The sequence below is a fragment of the Nestor notabilis genome, unplaced genomic scaffold, assembly GCF_000696875.1.
Source record: "Nestor notabilis isolate BGI_N333 unplaced genomic scaffold, ASM69687v1 scaffold15938, whole genome shotgun sequence".
In the NCBI taxonomy this organism is placed as follows: Eukaryota; Metazoa; Chordata; class Aves; order Psittaciformes; family Psittacidae; genus Nestor; species Nestor notabilis.
Window position 1 is genome coordinate 1 of NW_009938857.1, and position 23,101 is coordinate 23,101.

The 23,101-nt window shown below is 43.5% G+C and overlaps 1 protein-coding gene across 1 annotated transcript in view; it reads left to right on the plus strand.

Annotated features, from left to right (window-relative positions):
• The first annotated feature begins 6,708 nt into the window (after positions 1-6,708).
• Positions 6,709-23,101, plus strand: part of ANKRD6 (ankyrin repeat domain 6) — a 33,878-nt gene continuing 17,485 nt past the window's right edge. The window contains 2 exon segments of the mRNA XM_010019569.1: positions 6,709-6,828; positions 16,861-16,959. Of these exon segments, the coding sequence (XP_010017871.1) occupies positions 6,709-6,828; positions 16,861-16,959 (219 nt within the window).

Here is a 23,101-nt window from a genome sequence, read left to right on the forward strand (position 1 = left end):
TAAATATATATTTTACAGGTTACTACAAACTTACTCCTAGTAAACTTACTGATAATGTAGCAGCAGTTATACTTCCGGTAGACTACTTACATGCATACATATGTATGTTCATCGTATTGCTGATACCAAGTGCATCAGGCAAATCCCAGAAGGAGGCAAAACCATCCCTGAAGTGGGAGGACAAACTGATCTGACCCCATAAGTGGACCCAAGAAAGTAACAGGCAGAGTCTTGCTTCAAAGATGATCCTTGTCATGGAGTTGGGAGTCAGCCAGACATCCCTGGTGAGGGTCCAAGAGCTTGTCTAGAAGATCGTGTAGAAGGTTCGCGTAGGGAGCTCAACCTGTTTAGGAAAACTACATGCAGTACAGGAAATTCTCAGAGGGAAAGCTCTGTTTTGGGTAAAAACTAAGTTCTTTCTATAGCATGGAGACATAAAAGGGCATAGGACACCACCTCCTGAAACAGCCAATAGGTGCTGTTAGTTTCTGGTTTTCACCTGCGAGAGCAAATAGGTGATGATGATTTCTGTTCTTTCAGACCAATTTTTATTTTCCAGACTGTTTTCCTGATCTTGCACTTAGAACAGCCAATGGCAATTACTGATCCTTTCTTTCTCAGGATGTTTTTCTCCTTTTCCAGACTATTTTTCACCTTTTCAGACAATAAGTTGCTGTTACAGTCCCTTGGTTTTGTGCTTATCGATGCTGTCTCAGGGTGCCTCCGGCTTCTAGGTACCCAGCTGCACTTCAAAGACAGTGGCTGTGCTTCTAAAGGATGCTGCTGGCACCAAGGCTGGCAGTTCCCAGGCTCACAGGCCAGCAGGCATTTTCATGTCAGTATTTCAGCAGACATCATCTGCTCAGTATTTCTCCCCTTGCAACCAGGTTGCCTTTAGGGCTGCTCACATCAAGAGTCGTCTGCAAATAATCTCTGGGGTTTTGAGTACCAAGCCTCGAAAGAAATACAGCAGAGGATGAACAAGCAAGAGAGCTGGAAAAAGTGATCTAGAGGGAAGGGGAAAAAAACCTACAGTGTGTTTTATCTAGAACAGAAAGCAACAAAGGAAATGAAAGAAGGGAAGGGAACAAGGTCTTCCACGCTTCATTGTATTTGTTAGTATATTAGAAAAAGATTGGGGATCATTTTGACAAAATAGCTTATTTGGTGGGAGACAGTGGGATTGCTTGTGCTGGCAGGGAGGAGTGTTCAGATCAAAAGTGAGGAGGAGGAGACCTCTACACCACCACACCACCATGGGGGCAGTGGGGTCCTCAAACTGAATGGCAGATACAGCCCATGCTATAGGTAATTTGAAAAGCAGTGACTCTAAAACCACCATGCTGGTGGAGTAGGGAGGTTGGAAGGCCTTTCTTGGCAGAGAAGGATGTACGTTAGGAGGAAACAGCAGTGGAGGAGCAAAGGGAGTTTGTTATGAAAAGGATTTTGGCACCTTCTGCTCCCAGTGAGGTGCTGCAGTCAGCTTCAGTGGGATCTGTGTGGCGTTTTAATTGACTCATGGGTGGCTCCTGCACAGAAGATGATGGCGAACGACAGCTCTCCCATCCAGAAGCCCCACTGTGTGTGAGCGTAACGTAAAACCCTGCTCTCCCACGAGCACAGCTTCCTGCCTGCTTCATTCCGAAGGTTGGGCTCCAGCATTTCCCTTAAACAGCAGTGAGCTGGAAAGACCTCCTAACTGTTTTTATGTAAATGGGAGCCAGATATCTCATGCATGTGTATTTGCACACAGACACTGTCTCCTGTCAAACAATAGACACTGTTTTGTCATGTAAATAGTGCTCAACTGACTGAGGGCTTGCTGAGAGTTGAGCTCCCTTGTCCTGAATGGTTTTGACATGTGTGTACAGGCAGGTATTGAAAGAGAGGGCAGGGAGAGTTGTGAAATTTCAATGAGATGAACCAAATAAAGAAACCCAAATCGTGTTATATGGCAAGCTGCAAGTATATAACCTGCATATTGGATGAGTGGGGTCAGGGTGAAGAGGTAAGAAGAAGAGGAAGAAAAACAGTTGTCTTTGTACAAGGATATTAGTGACGTTTAACTGATGACTTGAAACTGCCCCTGATCTTCATCGTTGATCTCCCTGTGTCTGTGCCTCTCTCCGAAAGCATTCTGCTTGCCAGGTGCAGCTTTGGAGGTTGGTTCTGGTGGTAACAAGGCCACCAGCTGGGGTGGAGCAGTGCCATCAACCAGTCCAGTCTGGTTGTGGTGGGAAGCGTGATGAGCAGCTGTCATGCAGATGCTCCCTGGGAGGCTGCTAAATAGTCATTGTTGGAGTAATTAATAGCAAGAAGTGGTGAAAAGAAATAAAAGCCCAGGAAGTGTTTGCACTGATGTCCCACCGTGCTGATACTCAGGGTGATGAATCACACAACTGTCCATATGAAAACTGGATAATTTCACTTGGTATGGTCAAATATGTGATGAAAACAATAGGAAAAGATGCAGAGAGCAACATGTAAACTACCAGACTTTTGTGCAGGTGTCCAGTTCAAAGCATTGATTGGTATAAAATCTAACTCCAAAATAGTATTGATGTTGTTGTCAAGAAAAGTATCATCCAAAAGCACGTTGTTCTTGACGTGGTGGAGCTTTGCTGTTTTCCAGACATAGCTGCTACTGGTGTGGTTTTCATGATGACACCTTTGACTGTCCTGGACTTCCCTCTGGTTTTTAGAAATCTTCTTTCCTGTACTTTTTTGGTGATAGAGCTGCTGAAGCAGCCTGCGAGCAGTTTGGAGGGGAAGGAGCTGGGGAGGGGAAAGGTGCGTGGGGTGCTTTTTGCCTGCTCTGCCTATTGCACGGGAGAGAGGCCAGAGCTGTGAGCTTTGAGACCCTGCCACCAAGCAGCCAGCTGCCCGCCTGTGCCATCCTGGCCAAACATCTCCTAGAGCATCCGTAGAGCAGTGTGACTCATTGAGCTGCAGGCAGCATCCATGGGGATGCGACTGGACCTCAGCACCTGGGGATGGTGCCTCACTGCTGCTGGTCAGGAATGTTAATCCATGGTCGAACTGTCCTTTTCCAAGCTCTGCCAATGGGGTGAGCAGGTTATTCTCGGAAGGGATTGCCCTGTGGTGGAGCAATTGAACCTGTGGTCTTCACACCTGGCGGCTTCCCTGGAGAGCCTCGGGAAGTCAGTGTTGCTTTCCCAGCCTATCCCAGGTAAGTGATCTTAAAGAAACATAGAGATGGCTTATTTAAAAATACATTTAAGCAAAATCCTTTTTGTTGTTGTTTTGAAGGCAAAAGGCTTGAATATTTCTGAGCTCCGTGCTTCCCCTGAGCTCCTGGATTTGGGGGGTGATAATAAAGGATTTAATCCTGGAAGCAGGTTCTGGCAGCAGGGATGTGATACAGCACTTGTAATTGTGTTCTGTGGTTCATTTTGCACCATCTGTGCGTGAAAGGGGTGGTCAAGCTTTTAATTTCAGTCCTTGGGCATCTGGTACCCTCCTCTTTCTGCTGGAGGGAGAGGCAGGGACATGATCAAGTAAAGATGCTTTGTGTGTTTGCGGCAGGTAGAGAGTTAAAGCTGGCAGGGGGAGCGATGCCACTGCTTATTCAGCCACTGGGATGGAGAAGGTTCCACTGGGAGGGGAATGAAAGGGTTCTTCCCCCTCCCTCTCCCACTGGTCACCCATTGCCTTTTCCTACCAGCTCAGGAGAAAAGGAAAGTTGGTATTACAGTTGTCTGGGCCTCCTATCCTAATCGGATCCACTTTTCTGAGTTGCAAATAATCTCAGCTAAGGTGAAGTAAAGCAGCTGGCGTGGGAAATATGACCTGTTGTGCCAGTGTCCATCTGTGAAACAGCCCTGTGCAGGAGCCAGGCTTGTGATGTGACTGCCCTAGAGGAAAGGGGACTGACGGTACTGCTGGAGACGTGGCCAATGTGAGAGACATCCGTAAAAGACCAATAGCTGAATCAACCCCTTGCTATGCTTTTATAAGTGATCCAAACAGTGGAAGAGGCAAGAAGGCAAACGACACATTAACAGCAGTGCCATTGCAGCCTGTCACTCCAGTGTGGCAGGACATGGCAGGCTGAAGAGGCTCTTCATCTCTGGGGAAGGGGAAATGTACTGCAGTGATGGGAATGCAGTGAGAAAGAGGAAGAAAAGTTCAAACTAGGGAGTACAATTTGCAGTGTTTACCTTGTGCAGGTACGTACCTGTTAACTAGATTTTTCCCCAGCAGCACTAAACTTTGCACTGTTGTGAGTCAGTTGATGTAGTCAGGTACTTTTCTAGCAGTGTGGTTAAGATGTAATGAACATCTACGGCTTCTGTGAAATTGCTCAGAAATGTCAGTGAGATTTTCACAGTGACTATATAAATCTCTCAGTCACAATGATGTTACTGTTTAGTTTGGGTTTTTATTTTTAATTTAAGGGGTAAGAAAACCAAGCAGGGTCTGACCACAGATGTTTTAAGGTGCAGAGTTGGCAGGTTTTTCTTCTGTCTTCCATCTTTTCCATGTTACCAGGGTACCAGGGTGTCTAGACCTTGTCTGTCACAGAGAGGGTGTGAGACCAATCCAGTGGCACCAATTCTCTGTTCTCTGTTGCGCTGCCTCTGAGGCCCAGAAAGTTTGGCTTGTTTCTCTGAATAAATGTGTGGTTATTTCCATGTTGATCCAAACACGTTTACACTTAGAAAGCAAGAGGAAGGTGAGGAAAAGCTAACCTGACTGTTTTACCTGGAAATAGTATTACCTAATATATATAGAATTTAAGAGTCAATTATCTGGAGTTACTTCCTGTCTCTGACATAACTTTTCCCTTAACCTCATAAAAACTAGTAACTTTACTGTGCTTTCAAGGGCCTTTTTCTAAAATGCATGTAATACTCTTGAGCATATTATTCACCTCAAAGGGTGTTATAAGAATTACTGCTCATAAAGTGTTTTAAGTTTCATTAATCCAAATTACCACTGGAGTGCATATTAAATTTTGCTAATATCATCTACTACTACAAATTAACCAGCATGGTTTTAATATACATGACCAAGAATGTTTAGTGTACATCAGTGATCCCGCAGGGTCCAGGGACTTTGGATACCTCTTTGGTGACACAGGAGATCACAATACCCTATTAAGTATTTAATTAAACAGGGCTACAGCACCTTTTTGTTGGAGAAAGGGTACTGGTGGGTACAGTCCTTTAACACTGGAATCATGTTCATTAAAAGGTCTTGCCCCCAGTATTTAAAAGGCGGGGAGTTCACATGCCACAGCCACCCATGCGTTTTCTCCTTGTTGCTGGGAGTGGCACCCTGGTATGAGGGTGGAAATTAAATCTTTCTGCTGGTCTGCTGCTGATCTCCCTGCTGAAGCTGTTAGCAAAAATGTCAGTACTCTGAGTGGTGGGGTTATGATGCGGAGGGTTTTGTATTATCAGCTAAACTGAGACAAACAAATCAATTTAGGGGGGCAGCAAAGCCATTAAGCAGTAATAGCTTTTAGTAATAGCTTTTAGTTATTGCTGGTTTTGAGATGGATTCAAAGGGATAATGTAAGGGTGAGAGGCATTGTATTCTGCTATCAATCTCCAAGATCATCTAGTCCCTGTAGCGATTACTTAGACTACGCAAAGCCTGTAATACTGGTAGCTGATAAGGAGTAGTGCAGTGATATTTCAAGAAAGAGAGAAAGATAAATCATCTAGATACACACTGGCTATCTCAAAGGTGTTTTTCCTGTACTGAAACAAATAAATACCAACGCGTGAAAAGCACGGATAAAGCTGAAATCCTCCCAGACTGGGCAGGTTCTGGATCCTACAGCTTAAAGTGATCTGTGGATACATTTTCTGGAATTCTGTCAGAAATCCTTTCTCCGGTCTGATGGCCCTTTGGACAGGCCAGTGGAGCCCAGGAAGCAGAACACGCTCACAAGTTTGCGTGATGAGTGCTAAATCTGAATTGTTGCTGGGGTCAGTGGGGCGTGATGTCAGCGCTGCAGGGGGAACATCGTTTCTCACTGACAGCAAAAATGAGTGTTTCCCAGTTGCAGGTCATGATCCCTCCACTGCAGGACACAGTGGTGTCCTTGGGAGAGGCTGTGAAGCATTTTACACTCATGAGGGAACAGTCAGCTGCCTTTAATTACTGACTGCACTCAGTGCTTCCATGGCAGAGGTTTGTGTATATGTATCAGCAGCCAGTAAACTATAAACTATTCTTGTTTCTTTGGCCAACAGAAGCTGAGCTACTATTAGCAGTAGAGGTAGTTAACCTGTCCTTGTCTAATTAAAGTCTGGGAAGCCCCGGGGGAAGGACAGAATGAAAGGGGGCCACACAGATACAGGTTAGGCCAAAAGTTCTCAGGATTGTTTGTCCCAAACTAGGGGATTGAGGGCACATTATGTGGTACTGTCTATATCCCTCAGCACTGCAACAGAAGTGCAGTCTCTTCAGGAAGCTTTGAGGCTTTTTTGTGACCCCCTTCCAAAGCAACGTGAAGGCAAACACCCAGCGAGGAGCTGCTGCAGTGCTTCTGTCTCTGAAAGCTTGCTGACAGCAGTGTTGTTTTCTGATCCACAGGTCCAGAGGATGGCATAGCAGTAACGTCACTGTCCAGGGAGCTGGGGTCCTTCCTCGCCTGTCTGCATGCTGCTTGAACCGATCCCAAGCCTTTGTTTTTTGGACCAAGGAATCCTGAAAACCTTTCTCTCCTAATTCATGAGCCAGCAGGATGTGGTTGCCGTGCTTTCAGAACGCCTGCTCGTAGCTGCCTACAAGGGCCAAGTGGAGAATGTGGTGCAGCTTATCAACAGGGGTGCCAAGGTAGCCGTTACCAAGGTAACAAGAGAAAAACGCTTTGCGAAATCCCTGGGAACTAACATAACTCCTAAACCATTGTCTGTGAAAATCCCCTTGTGGCTTTACCAGTCTGAATGTGACTGGGCTTAGCGCTTGGATTTCCTTACAGTTTATACTTAATAGCTCATGTGAATTTACAATGTAGTGCGTGTCTCGTAGTTACACCCTTCCCAGCAGACGCAGCTGTGGTGAACGCCGTGTCCTTAGAAATGTGGTGTGTCGATGGAGGGGCAGCGGCGTTTTTCAAAGCATGCATTGACTTTTGAGCACTGTGTGAACTGATGAAGGGAGAGATTCAGCACTGTTGAGGGAAGGTGGTTCAGAGCGCTCATCTTCCTGGGTGAAGGGACGGGGGAGCCACCTGTTGCATAGGGAAAAGGCATGCAGAAAGCATTTCTTGCCACTGCTTGGTACAGCAGCCTCTCTTATACCTGACATCTTCATCGATTTGTGCTATGGAGTCCCCAGTCAGTTCCAGACTTGGGGGTTGCAAACTGTGTTCTCTGTACCTTTGAGATAAGGTCAGCATCGAAGGATTTCTGCTTAGACAAACAGATATTCATCTATTTCTGACTCTCAACATGTTATAAATAATACTAGCATTTAAAAGAGGAGATAGAATTGGCTGTTGTGTAGAAGGTTTGATCAGCAAAAAACCTTCAAAAGAATTAGGCAAGTTAGATCTTTAGAGCTGTAACATAACATTTGTGACATCCTGTTTTGATGAACTATTGTTTTCCATGGTATCTAGCTTTATTTGTATTTCCATATTGGTTTTGAACATTTTATATATATATATGGGAGCTAATATTTGCAGTTAGAAAGCAAATGTGAGTACATTTGATAAGTAATCTGTCTTTTCCTCTTTTTATCTGTCAGTGACAGTTGTTTTTGAGTCCCTTCGCAGTGTTTGAGTTATAGATAGTATGTATTTTGAAAGTTGGAGTGATCCAAGGACAACTGGTGTTTGTAGGTTTTGTTTAACAAAACTAAATGGCCTGTTGTTGGTAGATACAAAGCACAGATGTAATAAACATGAATGGTCCCATAAAGATGGCTGTTCGGCTCTGTTCTCCAAGCAGCCCTGTAGCTGATGAACAGCTGTTAAAGATAGCCAGTAACAGATCAGGAAATACCGACTTACACAAGTCTGAATGGTAGCTTGGGGATTTATGGCTGGGTTTTGTTTGGCTGGGTTTTTTTAAGATCATGAGCTTTGAAACTGCTGAGGGACCTACACAGAATGATTGAAAGGATGCTATACTTTGCATAGATTTGTGTATTAATGTAATTTCATCCAGCTTCCACAGCGTTTGAATATAAAATGTGGTGTCCTTTGTAATGGTTGACAGAATAATCATGCCACTGATTTAACTGTTTCATGGAGTTAGTTGCCATGATCCGCAATTCCAGTGCAAGATGGACACTTTCTCATTGTTAAGGTTGTTTATTACGCAACAGTCAATGCCTTCTGTTAATTACAGTAAGAAGCAAATTGTGTAGCTCTGACTTGCAAATGCAAAATCAGGTTAATTTAATAAAATACAGAGTCACTAGAGTTGACAAGTTTTTCTTTCCTGTATGGTATAGGTGGCTTCCTGCTTCTTGCACTCGCTTTGTTGTTCAACCCTTGCATGCAAAATCAAAGCAAAGCTCATTTGGCTGCAAAACTGCACCCAGGTGCAGAGTGTTGGTGTTTCTGTAGGGAAGCTGAGCTTCCTGGTGAGCTCTGAGGCCATCCCTGTAGCTGACCTGGTACTACAGGATTGTAGCTATTTCCGAGAGGTTGTAGGTCATCCCCATGGAACCCAGGGGAGGGGGATGACAAAAGCTGGATGCATCCCTGCACATCGGCAGACAGCACAGATGAGGTACTCGGGTAGCCTGGTGATAGGCTCTGCCCAGAAGAGAAGGCTGGAGGAGTGCACAGAGGAATAGAGAGGCTCTCAAAGGAGCAACCAAGGCTTGGGGGGGGTGGGGGTATTTTGGAGGCACACACTCATTCCTTCCATGCTGTGAGCCAGATGGAGGTGAGGTTAATGTCACCCAAGAGGTGTAAGACCAAGCTGCTGCCCTCATCAAAGCCAATCAGTTCAGGCTGAGTAATGTCCTATGCAGGTCTACACAGCATCCAGTTTGTATCTGGCTCTCACACAGCCAGCTAGCTGTATAGGGAGAGCATGTGCATATTTGCCTATGAAAGGCTGTATAAACATACCCTGCAAGAGCTTGATTTGCTAATCTGATGACACACAAAAGCTGGAAGGAGAAAGAGACATTTAAAGTCACAACAAGGTTGTCACAGGAGCAAGCGTGTATAAATTAGCCTCAGGTATATTTTAACTGGAAATTTAAAGGGGTTTTTTAGCCATCAGAGAGCCAGGTTTTTCTGCAGTCTTGCAATAAATGAAAAAGGTGAAAAATAAGAACTACTTTCTGGATAGAGATTGTTAATTTTAGGATGGAAGTTAGATGGCAGGCTTTTTGTAGCAGTAAACTATTGATCAAGCTTTTGCATCAATTGAAACCCAGAGCCCTCTCCCCTCCTCAAGTTAAAACTTACTGCAACTGATGCATAAAAATAAATTTACTCATGTGCATGCCTTAGTTGTGTTTTACCTGTATGTCCTATACTTCTATTCATAGTTTTCAGTTTGTTCTGTTAAATTGATTTTAAATTCTAGGGATTTGCTTCAAAATAAAATAAAAAGGCTTTTGTACTTGTCAGCCAATGTTCCTGCATACTGGAAGAAGACATGCAGAGACAAAGCTCTTTGAAGGGAGAAAAAAGTTCCCACATCACTTTAGGCTTTAAATGTTTTTCTGATACACATCTATAAGCTCAAACCAATTCTTGTGAAAAACACCATGCAGAGCCACAGCTTGAAGTGACCAGAATCTAGAGTTAAGTGCTAGAGAGTTCTTCATTCAATCAGGATTGAGCATAGCTGAAGGAAAATAAAGGATATTTTCTGTAACAAAGTACTGTTAAATACTGGATAGCTGACAAGTTCATCCAGTTCTATTTTTATTGTGTATATGGAAGGTCATATGATGTGGTTAATTGCTGCTTCAGTAAACAACAATTCAGTTGCAAAATGGTATTTAATTCTTGTCACCTCTGAGTAGATGATTTCTTTAAGAAGAAGAAGAATATGAAAGAAATAAAGTTCATTGGAGAATCTGTGTGTCCAGGTGCTCACTTCAGTGTTTCCTTGGGGATGCACTTGTTTTGGCATCATTACTAGGAAAACATCTGTGCATGCAAAGTTGATATGGAAGTGTACTACTCCCCTGACTCCAGTGGGGGACACTGGGGCTCGTTCCAGATTTGGGGCCTTTTAAAATATGTAAAGAAGAGCTGATGGCCATGAGGTCACACTGCTGTTACGATCTGACATCAGGAAGGCCAGAGGGGGAGAGGGCTGGTGGCACTATGTTGCACATACATCAAGCATTTGTTCTGCTGCTGGGATGTCTGCCACCAACCATATGGGGCTGTGGCCAAGGAAGAGATGGCCCTAGCACTCTGCAGAGGCTTCGCAGCTCAAAGGGCTAATGAATAATTTCCATTTTGGTGTCTTTTTGTCTGATCTTCTTCACAAGTGTGAAATTTATAGCATTTCTTTATGATAAGGGCAAGAAATACCCCGAACAATTGATAATACAAATTGCCTGATCCAACAAGCAGGTGCCTTTATAAAGTATTTTGGTGAATATGCCGCAAAAGCCAGAAAATTAAAACCTGATCTTTGTAAAATTAAGTCTTTTCTTCCACGCAAGAAAGCTGGTCTCTTCCTTTAGTCCTTTTGTAGTAGAGCTTTCTTTTGCTAACTGACAGCTGCATCTTTGACATGAAAGTGCTGTGCCTTTTGCTGAGCTGCTCTGCCTTGTTGTTTTCCCAGGATGTTTTCTTCCTGGGTTATTCTTTGATTTTGTGAGTTGAGGTATACTGGGGAGAGGGCTGTGGGCTGCTAGGAGTAGCACAGGAGGAGTGGTGGTAGTGATGTCTCAGATCAGCTCAGCTCTTCTCTTGAGCTTGTCCCCAGAAGGGTGCCTGGAGCATGAAGAGAGGTGGGATTTCACCTTCCAGGCATCAACTGGATGAAACAAGGCACTTTGGGGGTATGGCAGCTGTTAACGTCAGGTTGCTCAGTGCCCAGAGATGAAATTTCCAGGTCTGAATCTCTGCACTACAGCTCACCAAAACAGAAGTGTTCCTGGGTGTTGTGTTTCACTGGGGTGCTGCAGCACAGGGTGGAACACTCAGTAGTGAGAATTAATAAGGCCAGAAAAAGCTGTGTATTAGCAAGCACGTAGAGAGGAGTGTGCTGCTTCTCTATTAAACATGAAAAATATTGCCAGAGAAAGCCATAAAGGTAGTACAGGCACTTTAAATGTAACTTGTACAGCACCATGGGGTTTATGAATATTTTTTCAAAGAGAAGCAGGATATAGCTTTTCTGCAGAGCACAGCGTTATGATCATAGCTATAAAATCGAATACTGGAGGCAGGATGATTATTTGGAAAAAACCCATAGAAATGCAGAAGGTAGTGCTTCAGGTTTGATTCAGTAATTCTGTTTGTTTGATTTAATGTTTGAATTAGTAGCATTCATTACAAGCCTACTATATGGCAATGCTTTTGTAATGCTGAGCTACTTGCAGTCTTGCCATCAGGCTTTCAACTTCAGAGCATGTTGAGTTCTTTAAAACAATCACTTTTTTTTTCTTTTTTTAAGTTAAGATAGAAAAAAAATACATTTTGGTGCTTTCACATTTTGTGCTCCTTCAGTTTGAAAAACTGTTTGTGTCTGGTTTAAACAATAAAAATAACTGAAAGGGGGACCAGTGAGCATTTAGGGACTTGCTGAATGCCTCTTGAGGTCAATGAGGAACTTTCTGCTGACCCGAGTGAGCAGGTTATTCATGGAGAACAGTCCTAAATCATCAGTGTGACAACACTTGCTTTTTGTTTTCAAGCATTCTAATAAAGGTGGATAAGAATGTTTTTGTGTAAGTGCAGAATGGATGAATAAGTAATAGTCCTGGCGCAGCACAAGAGCAGGGTGAGATAGAAAACTGAATGTACTTGCGTAAAAGTATCTACAAATAAACAGAAGGAAGGATCATGTGGCTGGTGGTGCTGAGGCCCCCCTGCATAGATTTGGTTGCAGAGTGCACACATTGGCAGCTGCTCTAAGAAAATTCTGCTTTTAAATGGTATGTATCAACAGCTGCCTGTCAATGCCTGGAAGTCAGACTGCAGATTAAATACAAACACAAGCCCTCCCCTCGCATTTTACTGCTGCAGTTCATGCCGCTGTTTACTGTGCTTGCCTGCAACCTGATACTCCCCACAGCTATAGCAGCGTGTCGGGGTTGTTGAAGTTGCAGCCTTAGTGCAACGTAGTCCCATTTATTTTGTCAATAAGCCTGTGGCACAGGAGCATTTGCATGATTTGTTGCCCGCTGGAGCATTTCTATACATTTGAATAGAAGTCCAAATTACGTATTTTTTTTATATGAATGAGTGCTTTATTGGTTCATTAATCCCAAGTTGCAGCAGTCTCTCATTTGTATTTCTGTAATAACCCTCCAAGCTGTTACAGTTGATGTTTGTAAATGCTCAGAAGCTTTTAAGTCCATAATCTGCATGTTAAGCAGTCCCTGGGTTTAGGGTCTGCTTGCAATAAGCATCTAGGAGACATTTGTATATTCTTGTTCAGGGAGACCTTAGAGCAGCTTCCAGTACCTAAAGGGGGCCTACGAGAAAGCTGGAGAGGGACTTTTTACAAGGGCATGTAGGGACGGGACAAGGGGTAACGGCTTTAAACTGAAAGAGGGTAGGTTTAGGTTGGACATTAGGAAGAAGTTCTTCCCTGTGAGGGTGGTGAGGCACTGGCACAGGGTGCCCCGGGAAGCTGTGCCTGCCCCATCGCTGGCAGTGTTCAAGGCCAGGTTGGACATAGGGGCTTTGACCAACCTGGTCTAGTGGAAGGTGTCCCTGCCCATGGCAGGGGATTGAAAATGGGTGATCTTTAAGGTCCTTTCCAACCCAAACCATTCTGTGATTCTGTATGTTTCTTTTCCCACTAGGACCCATGTGTGTATTCAGATAAACCCACTCTTTGGTGCTGCAGTGGTGAGTGTGAAATGTGTTTGAGAAAGAGACATGCAGAGTGAAATTTGTGTGTCTGCTTTCATCTCTTTTGCCCCAAAATATTTTGGGTAGGATGCATTATTGTGAGAGTAAAACTTTGTGGGCTGTTGATTTGACTTAGAAACATGAAGACACAAGCAGCTCTGACTGTTGCTGCTGGGGCTTCCCGCTGTAGCCTGGATCCATTGAACATTTATCTCCAAAGCTTGCTGTGCTCCAGGTTTCTTATCACAGCATGAGGGGCACCCCAGTTACCTTGCCTCTCCCTCACAGTTTGTTCTGGATTAGTGTACGCATGCCCTATGTACTTACATACCTGTGCACGTATGTGTATGTTGTGTGGGGAGGTGGGTGGGAGTGTTTTTCCACTGTTCCCATTGCCTGTACTGGAACACTGTCCAGCTGTACTGCCCATCTCTGCTCTCATTTTGATGTTACTGGGAAGAAAAAGAAAATCTGGCAGTGTCAGTTCTTGCAGAGTTATGATTAATCTTCAGATGATCGGTGCTTTTCCAAAAGCCCGAGCCTCTAATCAGTGTAATGTGCTGGAATTGATCCTCCTTCCCACTCTCCCGTCCTCATTACAGTCAGTTTTCATTTATAGTCCCTTTGTAGTGGGAAGAGCTCAAGGACTTCAGGTGTGCAATAGCTCTGGTCTCTGAAGGTCTTTAGGAGTCTTCAATAGGTGGAATGCCTCTGAAACTGTTTTTGGGTAGAGAATCTCCACACAAACTCTCTGGAATGAAAAGAATCCTTTATTTTTCTGTTTCAGTAATGCTTTTTTGTAATTTTTTTTTTTTTTTTTAAAAACAAAACCCTGGGGTTTGGGAACTTGGCTGAAGTTACTGAACACTTGGGGATGATGGTAGTGGAAATGCACAGTTAAGGTGAATCTCTGCTGAGTGAGAGGAACAGCCAAGTAGCCCTCGCTTGCAGCTCTCCAGCAAGTACCCTCTCCTCCTCTGGCACCCATCTCCTGTAGCTGGCCATGAGCATGGGAAGGCTGACCATTGAGGATGTGGGACAGGTTGGTCCTAGTGACAGGAGAACTTGGTGCTCCCTGGGGCCTCCTTCAGATAAGCCTGTTCCCTAGGGTGGCTTTATTTTAATGTGTCTTAAGGCACTGAATGGGCATGTGAAGGTCATTTGATCCAGATCTTCTTTTCTTGTGCTTCCTATGTGATCACTCTCTTTGGTGATCACCTAGGAAGGTGTCTTGGGTGGGGAAAACCTGTCGGTCGTATTGAAATACACTCTTGTTTTCATAGTTCACTTTTAGCAAAGTACCTTTGGCTGCATGTCAGCATTTTTTCAGTGGTTAGAGATGATTATCTTATCAGAAAGTTTCCCTGCTGGGATATATTAATGTTTTCCTTTTCAAGTACAGGGGCTGGCTTCAAGTTGGGTTTCTCTGGGATTTTTTTCTGCTCTGTGCACAGATGGCAATTATTTGTTTTCATGATATATTAGTAACCTGCCAGAAAGGGAAAGGCCTGGATTAGGTGATTTACTTATTGCCATTAAGTAATGTGGAAAGTCTGAACCCATAACCATGAACATGCTGGAGCACATATTCATAATCCAAACATATTGTTCATATCCCGGAATGATTTGTCAATCTGGCTTGTCTTTTTTTTCCCCCCTTTCTCGTTTTAACTTTTTCCCCCGCGTTGCCTGGAGGCTTTTATACTGCTTGCTATTGAGTTACCCAGAACAGTGACATAGCCCTGGCTCTCCTCCAGGCTGATGGAGAAGGAGCTGTGCTCGGTGCGGCTCGGTGCCCTTCACAGAAGGGGCAGACATTCAGGGACCTGTGACCAGGTCAAGCAAGAAGCCCCCAGGCAGCAGGCTGGATGGCACCCAGGGACAGTGGTGACAGCCAAAAGCGAGCTCTTCCCATGCCTTCGGCAGGGCAGGTGTGGAAGTTCCCCACATGGGAAGAAGCTGCTGCTAACAAGAGCCAACATTGGGGTTTTGAGACCCGTGTGTCAGAGTGGGTAAGGACTTCTCCCTTAGATCTATCCCTTCAGATCGATAATGTAGGACAATTAATCAATGTTAATGCAGGAGAATTAATCAATGTTTAATGTTTTCGAAGCATTGCACAGCTACTCAGTAATGACATGGACATTTTGTTCCCAGCCATTCTGTGGGTGCACTGGTTTTCGTTTTTGCTCTGAAGAGGCTGAATTCCCATGGCTTTACCAGCTATGCAAGTTTGGGATTTGCTGTGTGAATGTAACCCTGCCTTGAGTTTGTGCTTTTATTTACCTGAAGAAGCTTTCCTGCTAGAGAAGTTGCTTAAAACCTCAGGGAGTTGATGGTTGCCTTCTACTTACTTCAGGCCCCTAGCAGTCAGTCAGCTCTTCAGGTGTTTTCTCCTTCTGTAGGTGATAGATTAGGGCCGATTATCTTCCTTTGCACGTTAAATCATTGGGTAGAAAAACAGAAAATAGCTATGGTAATGGAGAAATAGATATGTAGAATAGATACAGGTGAAGAATAATGTAACTCCTCTTTATCTCATAAAATTCCTAGTGGAGAAAATGGAATTCTTTGTGAAGATACTCTGATTTTAGCAATGGCTGGAATCCTGTTTTCTTAATTGCAATGAAAGAAAATTTGCAATGAACAGTTTTGGAGTGTTGCTGTTTAACAATTCTTAAGGTGTTTCACTTGCTTTTCATGTTGATGTTTTGAGATTTCATATATATAGATACATACACACATACACTTCCTAGAGAAGGAATTCTTGATTCTCCCTTCTGAGTTTTTCAGATTGTATGGCTTAAATGTTTAGGGAATGGCTTGTTATAGCTCTTCTCTGTTGTCCAGACTACCTCTTAAAATCTCTTCCCTCTCTCAGTCTCAATTCTTATGCCTCTTTTAGGAGAAGCAACGTGTTCCCCACTTCCTGAAATATTTCATTTTAAAATCTGTCAAAGGATGATCAAGTGGTGCTCAGCTACAAGTAACTATTGTTCTTCTCATTTCACTTTAGATTCTTTTTGAACCCATTTGTTGGGGGGTGTTGGTTTGTTGTTGTTCGTTCATTTGTTTGTTTGTTTTTAATTTTAATTGATTTTACTGTCAAATTTCAATCTTTGTTTTTTCTCCTAAAACAACACAACATGTATCCATCTCATTAATTAAAGTGTTTCTGTCCTTCTGTTTATTGGGAAAAAGGTCCTTAATTACACTATAAATTGAATTTCTCATGACTTTTTTATACCCTTACTTTCCTGTGGCTTAGACCTTTGTAATGTTTAAAAATAAGGTTTATCTAAAACAACCTAATAGATCTTTGGCAAAAGGAGGTTGGTTGTTGTACATATGAAGTCACTGGGAGCAACTACAGGTTTTCCATTCCTTTTAAGGAGAGCATCCGTCATACACGACAGTTCATCAAGTCTAATTCCTATTGCAAAGATGGTACCCATTACAGTATATGAATTAGCCCGCTGCTATTGCAACTTGGTCCTACTGGGTGAAGCTGGAAGTGGTTGACAATTTTGCATTCCAGGGGGAAAGAAACAATGGGTCATGAGTTCTCTTTAGGCATGGATAACAAAGCCAAATCCAAATTTGAAGGGAGTATGCTTACATGAATATCATGTGGATTATCATTGGGATAAACTGAAATGTTAGAGAAGGGGGAGGAGGAGTTTTCAACATACACAAAACTAAGGGAAGGCCTTTGGTACACTAATATATGTCAGCTGCTGCTATTGCAGGTTTCAGAGAGTGAGGTATGAACAGAAGAACAAGGGAAAGCAGATAAAAATTCTGCTTAACTACCATGCACAAAAATTGATCTTAAATTACCACTATTTTCTTCACGTTCATAGCATGGCCGGACGCCCCTGCATCTTGCTGCCCACAAGGGTCATCTCCATGTTGTCCAGGTTTTGTTGAAGGCAGGTTGTGACCTGGACATTCAGGATGATGTAAGTAGATACAACCTTCTTGCTTGGGGTGGAGGGGAAAAGGTAATTTGCAAGTAACAGTAGATGGTCACTTCTTTGAAGTAGGATTAAATGAAAACAAAATCTGTTTCTCTGTTTTCTAAATTGGAGATGTAAAACTGCATGGGAGACAATGTAAAACAGGGTGGTTTTCAGTGAATAGCTTGGTCCTCTTGATCAAGCTGCAGAGCTTTATGAGAGCTCTGGTTGTGCCGGGTGTAAGTAGTAGTGAGAGTCGTTGTCTGCCACTTGGTGTAGGAATGAAGTAAGAGCTCGCTGTACTCTGTGGGAACCCACTGGAGGGTGTCAGGTAGGGGACATGATCTGTTGTGATGTTTGCCTGAAGTGGGAGATGCTTTTGCGTAGACACATGCCACAGCAAGTAGAGTATTGAGCAGCTGTCTGGAGCTCTGTGCAGTGTCACAGGGAAATCATCTTGTTGTCAGCTGTACTCAAAGTGGGGATGGTTACATCTGTGAGGCTGTTTTGTGGTGAAGCATCAGCACAAAGAAAACAGCTTTGAATTTAGCAAATGGTAGTTTGTTTTCATTTGGTAAAATATGTAATTTAGTGGAATTTCTCAGTTTTCTGTAAGAATAGTTTTGATCTTGGACCAGGCTTAAAGGCATATTGGAGTGACTAGTAACGTGGTTTTAGTTATCTCACTGTGATGAACAAAGGTGGAGGCTGAAATACACAACAGCAGTTGAATAACCATGAAACCATGACTTCTTCAGACTCGTTGCTAACTTCTAATAGTACGCTGGAACAAGTTTGAGGAAGGGTTGCTTTTGTTCCCCCTGTAATAAGTAAGATGAAGATTCTTCAAAGGACCTAGAGGTCCAATGGTGAGGCATTTGTATGACTGCTAAAAATACAGTGAAAATGTCTAGGTGCCTTTTGAAAATCCCCTCAGGCATTTGTATGCATCTAGAGAGTCTTAAATATCTGTAGAAATTGGAAAACTGGTTTTCTTCTCCGCATGACTAGCTGCTTCCCTGTGAGATGTGAGCTGTCTGTCTCACAAGCTTAGGACTGGGGTACAGGTACAGCCTGTACCCCAGGCTACAGGTATAGCTTGCTACTGGGAATCTTGTTTTTCTAGGAAGAAACTTTGCTTCCTGTGCTCTTTATTCTTTCCCTGTGTGTGAAATGGAGCAGATTTGCAAGTGTAATGTGAGTATCAGTTTATTCATATGTATCCTGAGTATATTTTTTGACTTCTCCCTGCAAAAATGATTCATCAGATATTTAAGACATATTGTAGCTGGTTTACAAGTACTGTCAGTTTTCCTGAGAAGAGCAAGTGTTGCTCCAAGAATGAAAGAGCTTCCACCAATTTGGTCAAATTGGGTTTCTGTGAAAACTGTTCTTTGAGTAAGTCTGGGTTTTTTGTAATCCGCTAGGAATAAAATCTAGGCTGTTTATATGTAAATGTGATACCCATAATGGAGAAACAGTAAATCAGTGTATAGCATCATTTTGGTTTAGCAAAGAGTCTTGCACTAGAGAAGTGCTTAACTTGTAGAAGCCCTATTTTACTTGCCTTGCAAGCTTTGCAGGGGTTTTGTTCACAGCAGCTGCATACTGCTTCTAAATGTGGTGACTAATCTGAATAGAATAGATGCATGCTTGATTCACAGATGCTGTCTCTTTAAAATGTATTTAGATTTTAGCTCTGTGTTTAGTACTAGTAATTTGGTTGGATTTGAGGGAGTGCCTCAGGAGTTGCAGAGTCTCAGACGGTGTGTGTGGATTTGTCTTAGAAGAGGGGGAAGGCTAAAACTCCAAGTGAAGATTTTTGCTTGTGAAAGGTATTAACTAAAATATTTCTGCTTTCCATTTACCTAGGTTTTCAAAAAGGTTCTGTATTTATTGTTTCAACGTATAAAATTAATTTTTACTCTTTATTTATGCCCCACAGAATATATTTGTATTCTGTTTTAGTTGACATCTATTGATGATGCCTTCGGTCACTTTTACTGTGTGCTTATTTGGCAGTGAGGGCATCTTAGTTTCAATGTTGATTAACATCTATATGTTTAATTGCTGTTTTTCAGGAATACAGTTTTAGGTCCAGAGACTAAATCGCTCACAAGAGTGGGTAGTATCATATTTAATTGAAAAGTACATTACTTAGTTGATTTTTGTCTGTGGCATTGTTGTGGTAACATCTCCAGTTTCTAAAAAAATGACCTAGATTTTGTTTTTCTAAATAACAAGAGAAACCTAAGCACATGTTATTTTGGAGTTGACTCTCTTTAGCTGATGGATGAATGCAAGACTAACTTTTAACCTGCCACATGATAAGCAGAAACTTGTTGGAAGTTGCTAACTGTTGTGGAGAGATTAAAACACTCACTTCATGTTCTACAGATAAATTCTTTAAACCACGGTAAGAGCTGTAAGAATTAGTTGAAGAATGACCTCCAGTGGCTTGGAGTGGGATTATTATGAATTTCAACCGGTGGAGTCCAGCTCTGTAGAGTATGCCACCCCGGGAGCTAACTCCTTCCTTCTCCCTGCCAATACTGAAAACTCTTACTGGGATCCCAATGCTATTTCTGAATGGTCAATGAGCATCCACACAGCACACACCTCAGAAATAGTCAAGGAGAAAGTTGTGCCGGTGAAGGAAATCAAGGACGAAAAAGATAAGAAAAACCAGAAGAGAAAGGCTAGGAAGGAACCTAGAAGATCAGAAAGAGAGAAGGAGGTTAGAAACCTTGTGCATCAACCCTGCCTGAGCTTGATGTCTCGCACGGCTGCATGCTGCGAAACCTTGGCCCGGTGGTCTGGCATGACTGAGCTCTTTTGCGATGCATGACTGCATGGCAGGCTTTGCGCTGGGTGCTCTGCAGCAGGTCTCCTGCCCTCTATGTGCTCTCTAAAAATCCTAACTGGGAAAACAAGTTGATTTAAAATACAGGCCCGAGGCCCCGAAACTTCCCTTCTGGAAGCTCCAGTTTAAGAAGCAGAAAATGAATTTCACATGGAACAGTAACCCACAGTTCATAATCATTTCTAGCTGAATGTAAATATGTGAAGTGGCTTATTCCTGTATTCCCATTTCAGTCTCATTTAAGCTGTAATCTGTTTCATTTGTGATTGTTTTTTCATGCCTTGATTACTTCTGCTGGTCATGCATCATCATTTATCATTCAGGGTGAAGTAGTGTGCTGTGTGTCATGATGAATGCTTTTCTTCAGCAGAGGAGGAGGAGAGCAGCACAGTGACACTAGGGAACACTAGGACACATGATTCAATTGCCTTTGTGCCAGCTGCTTCAAAATGTCCATGTATGCTTGTATGCTCCTGAAAGGATTCAATGCTTGGCTGTATTTTGAACTTTCTACCATGAATTTAGTGGTTTGATTTTGTAGTATAAGTGCCATCCTGCACTTTGTACTGGGGATTGAAGGCATGAGTTTGTTTTGGTGCAATTCTCCTGTAGCAAGACAGGGGTTTTTTTGTGATTTCTGCAAACATGGAAAGACAATGAGGAGGCAAAGTGTGACCCTGGAGAGGGGCTTTAAAGGAGATTGTACAACTGATGGATGCTCTGGAGAATAGGAGTGCGTAGGAAAACAAAGTATAGTGGTTATGGTATTAGTTTTTTTAAATCGGAGAGAAGAAAAAGTAATATGTATTGCAAACCACTGTAAACCAAATTTCATTAGATTTGGGCACTAGAGTCTATAATAGAGACTCCAGTAACCCAGGATTGCTGGCAGGATGTGTAATAGCTTCCTGAAACCCCTTTGTAAGTTGTTATTTCCCTTCCCTTGGGGTGAACTTCAGATGTAAAATAGATGCCTATCCAGTTCCCAGGTGCCTGGTCCCAGTGGCTGTATCCACTGCTTTAATTTAGTCAGTAAATGAGGAAACTTGAGGAAGTAATTGCAAATACCAGGACACTGAGCAAGTGACACCAGCCTAACCAACATAGAAGTGCTACAGGAAAGAGTAGCGCCGTAATCCATAGAGAAGATCAAGATGGCAGGGGGGTTGGAACTAGATGATCTTAAGGTCCTTTCCAATCCTAACTATTCTGTGATTCTATGATTTAGGTATCTGCCTTTCTTCAGGAGTCCCAGCCTGTAACCCTCCCCTGAAAGCAGGTGTTTAAACTCTCTGTACAAAGCATGGTTTCATCCTTTGGAAACGTACCTGCTGGTGCAACGGACCAGTTGCAGGTAGAGCTCTCAGGATGTGCAGTCTCACATCCACTGCAGCAGATAGGAATGCAGATTCCTATCCCAGTCTTCTAGTGTCTCCCTCTCTCCAGCCCCATGAATACCAACTTTTTCCTTAAAAGCAGAGCTCTTCCAACAGTACTCTCAGTACTGTTTCAGCAGGCAGTACTTTCACGGCAGGTCAGGCTGGGCAAGTACCTTATAACCTATGGGCTGCTGCAGAAGAGCCAGTGGCCACCTCCATCGCCACCTTATTTCAAAGGGTGGTGGGCATACCTGCAACTTGCATGGAGCTTCTTTGAGCAAGCATGAAAGAAGGGTGCTCACAGAGTGAGAGAGAGGAGGGAGATGCGTGCATTAGGGGCTGTGGCAGGGTAGGGCACGTGCTACGTGGTGATCTCATTGGTGCCACCATGGCTGCAGTGACCTGTGCAAGCTGAGATGTCTGGGGCATTGTGGTGAAAATGCTTGAGTTTGAGTTGCTTTCAAGGCTAGGAAGGGGATTTAAGATGCACCAGTATAGACTTAAGTGCCTTACTTCTACCAAGCCTCACTTAAGCACCTAAGTGTCTTTTTGGCTTCAGGCCCACACCTGCATTTAGGCAGACTGTTGTTTCTGTCAAGGTCATGTTTGCATGACACAGCAGAGATGTTACCTCTCTCCATTGCTACTGATCTGCAGTCTGTTCCTCAGGAATAAATCACTTACAAATAGCATCATAAATTGTGCCCAACATAATAGTCTGGGCAGTTAATACACATTTACCGGTGTAATTGTGCTCTGAGCCTCTGCAACAGCCCCCTAATGCCTTGCTAAAGGCAGAACTCTGATGAGTGCTTTCAGAAACAGTTATTTTAGCAATTAATAAAAAGAGTCATTGATTACACTGACTGAAAATTCACGCTGTGAAAAATATGTCATCTGTTTTCTCTGACTCCGTAAGAGGCAAGATAGGGGTTTGTTCCTCTGCTGCAGGGGAGGCAAGGTAGGTTAGAAACACAGCAGTGCAGGCAGCGTTACTTATAGGTGGGCTACTGCGCCTGTGGCTGGGTGCTCAGTGACTCACGTGCAGAGGCCATCACAATCTAGTGGCTCCGCTTCCACAGCACCTTAAGCAGTTTAAGGGTTCATATGTGTGCTGAGGGGCCTGGGGGTGTAGGGACCTTCTCCAGGACATTGATACCTGCCTTGTCTTCACTGGGAGGAGCCTTGGTGCGGGTGAGGCAGGGTTTGAGATATCCTGTGACACTCCTTGTTACATGGATGAGGTGTTTATTTAGCTGATCAGGGTGCTGGTTGGATCTTACTCTTAGGTGCTTGGCTCTCCCCATGCTTGCATAGGAAGGATGTCAGCAACAAAGCCCATACCTGGGCAGGAAGCACCTGAGCCTGCCATTTGCGGGACTTGTTTCCCTTCACCTGCCCAAGCTTCCACTCTGGGGAATGGAATATAGTATGGGACAAAGCCTGGGCATGGCTAAAGCTGTCCCTGTGCTGCTTGGCAGTCCAAGTGAATGGTCCCCCAGCGCATGGGCAGGGCTCCCCAAGGGAGCAACAAGGTGTGCTTCCTGCTTTCCAAATATGTGCTTGTTTTTAATGTAACTGAGATGCCATTAGACATAGCTGTCGTATTGCCAAACCCCAAAAAGCTGAACGGCCTTTGCCCTTGCTCCAATTACTGTGATGGGGTTGGGCTAAGAGCAAGAACAGCCTTTAAACTAGCCAAGCAAAAAGACCCTTAATTATAAACTAAATCCAGTACAGTCTGTTCCTGCCTCCAGTTTGGTCTCTTCCACGATCAATTTTCCTGACTTTAAAGAAGTAGGAACCAACCATTCATTGTTCGAGCTCCATCCATCGCAGTGACAGGTGGCGTCTTGTTTTAGTCTTTATTGTAATATTTTCTGTAGTTTTGCTGGTGCAGCAG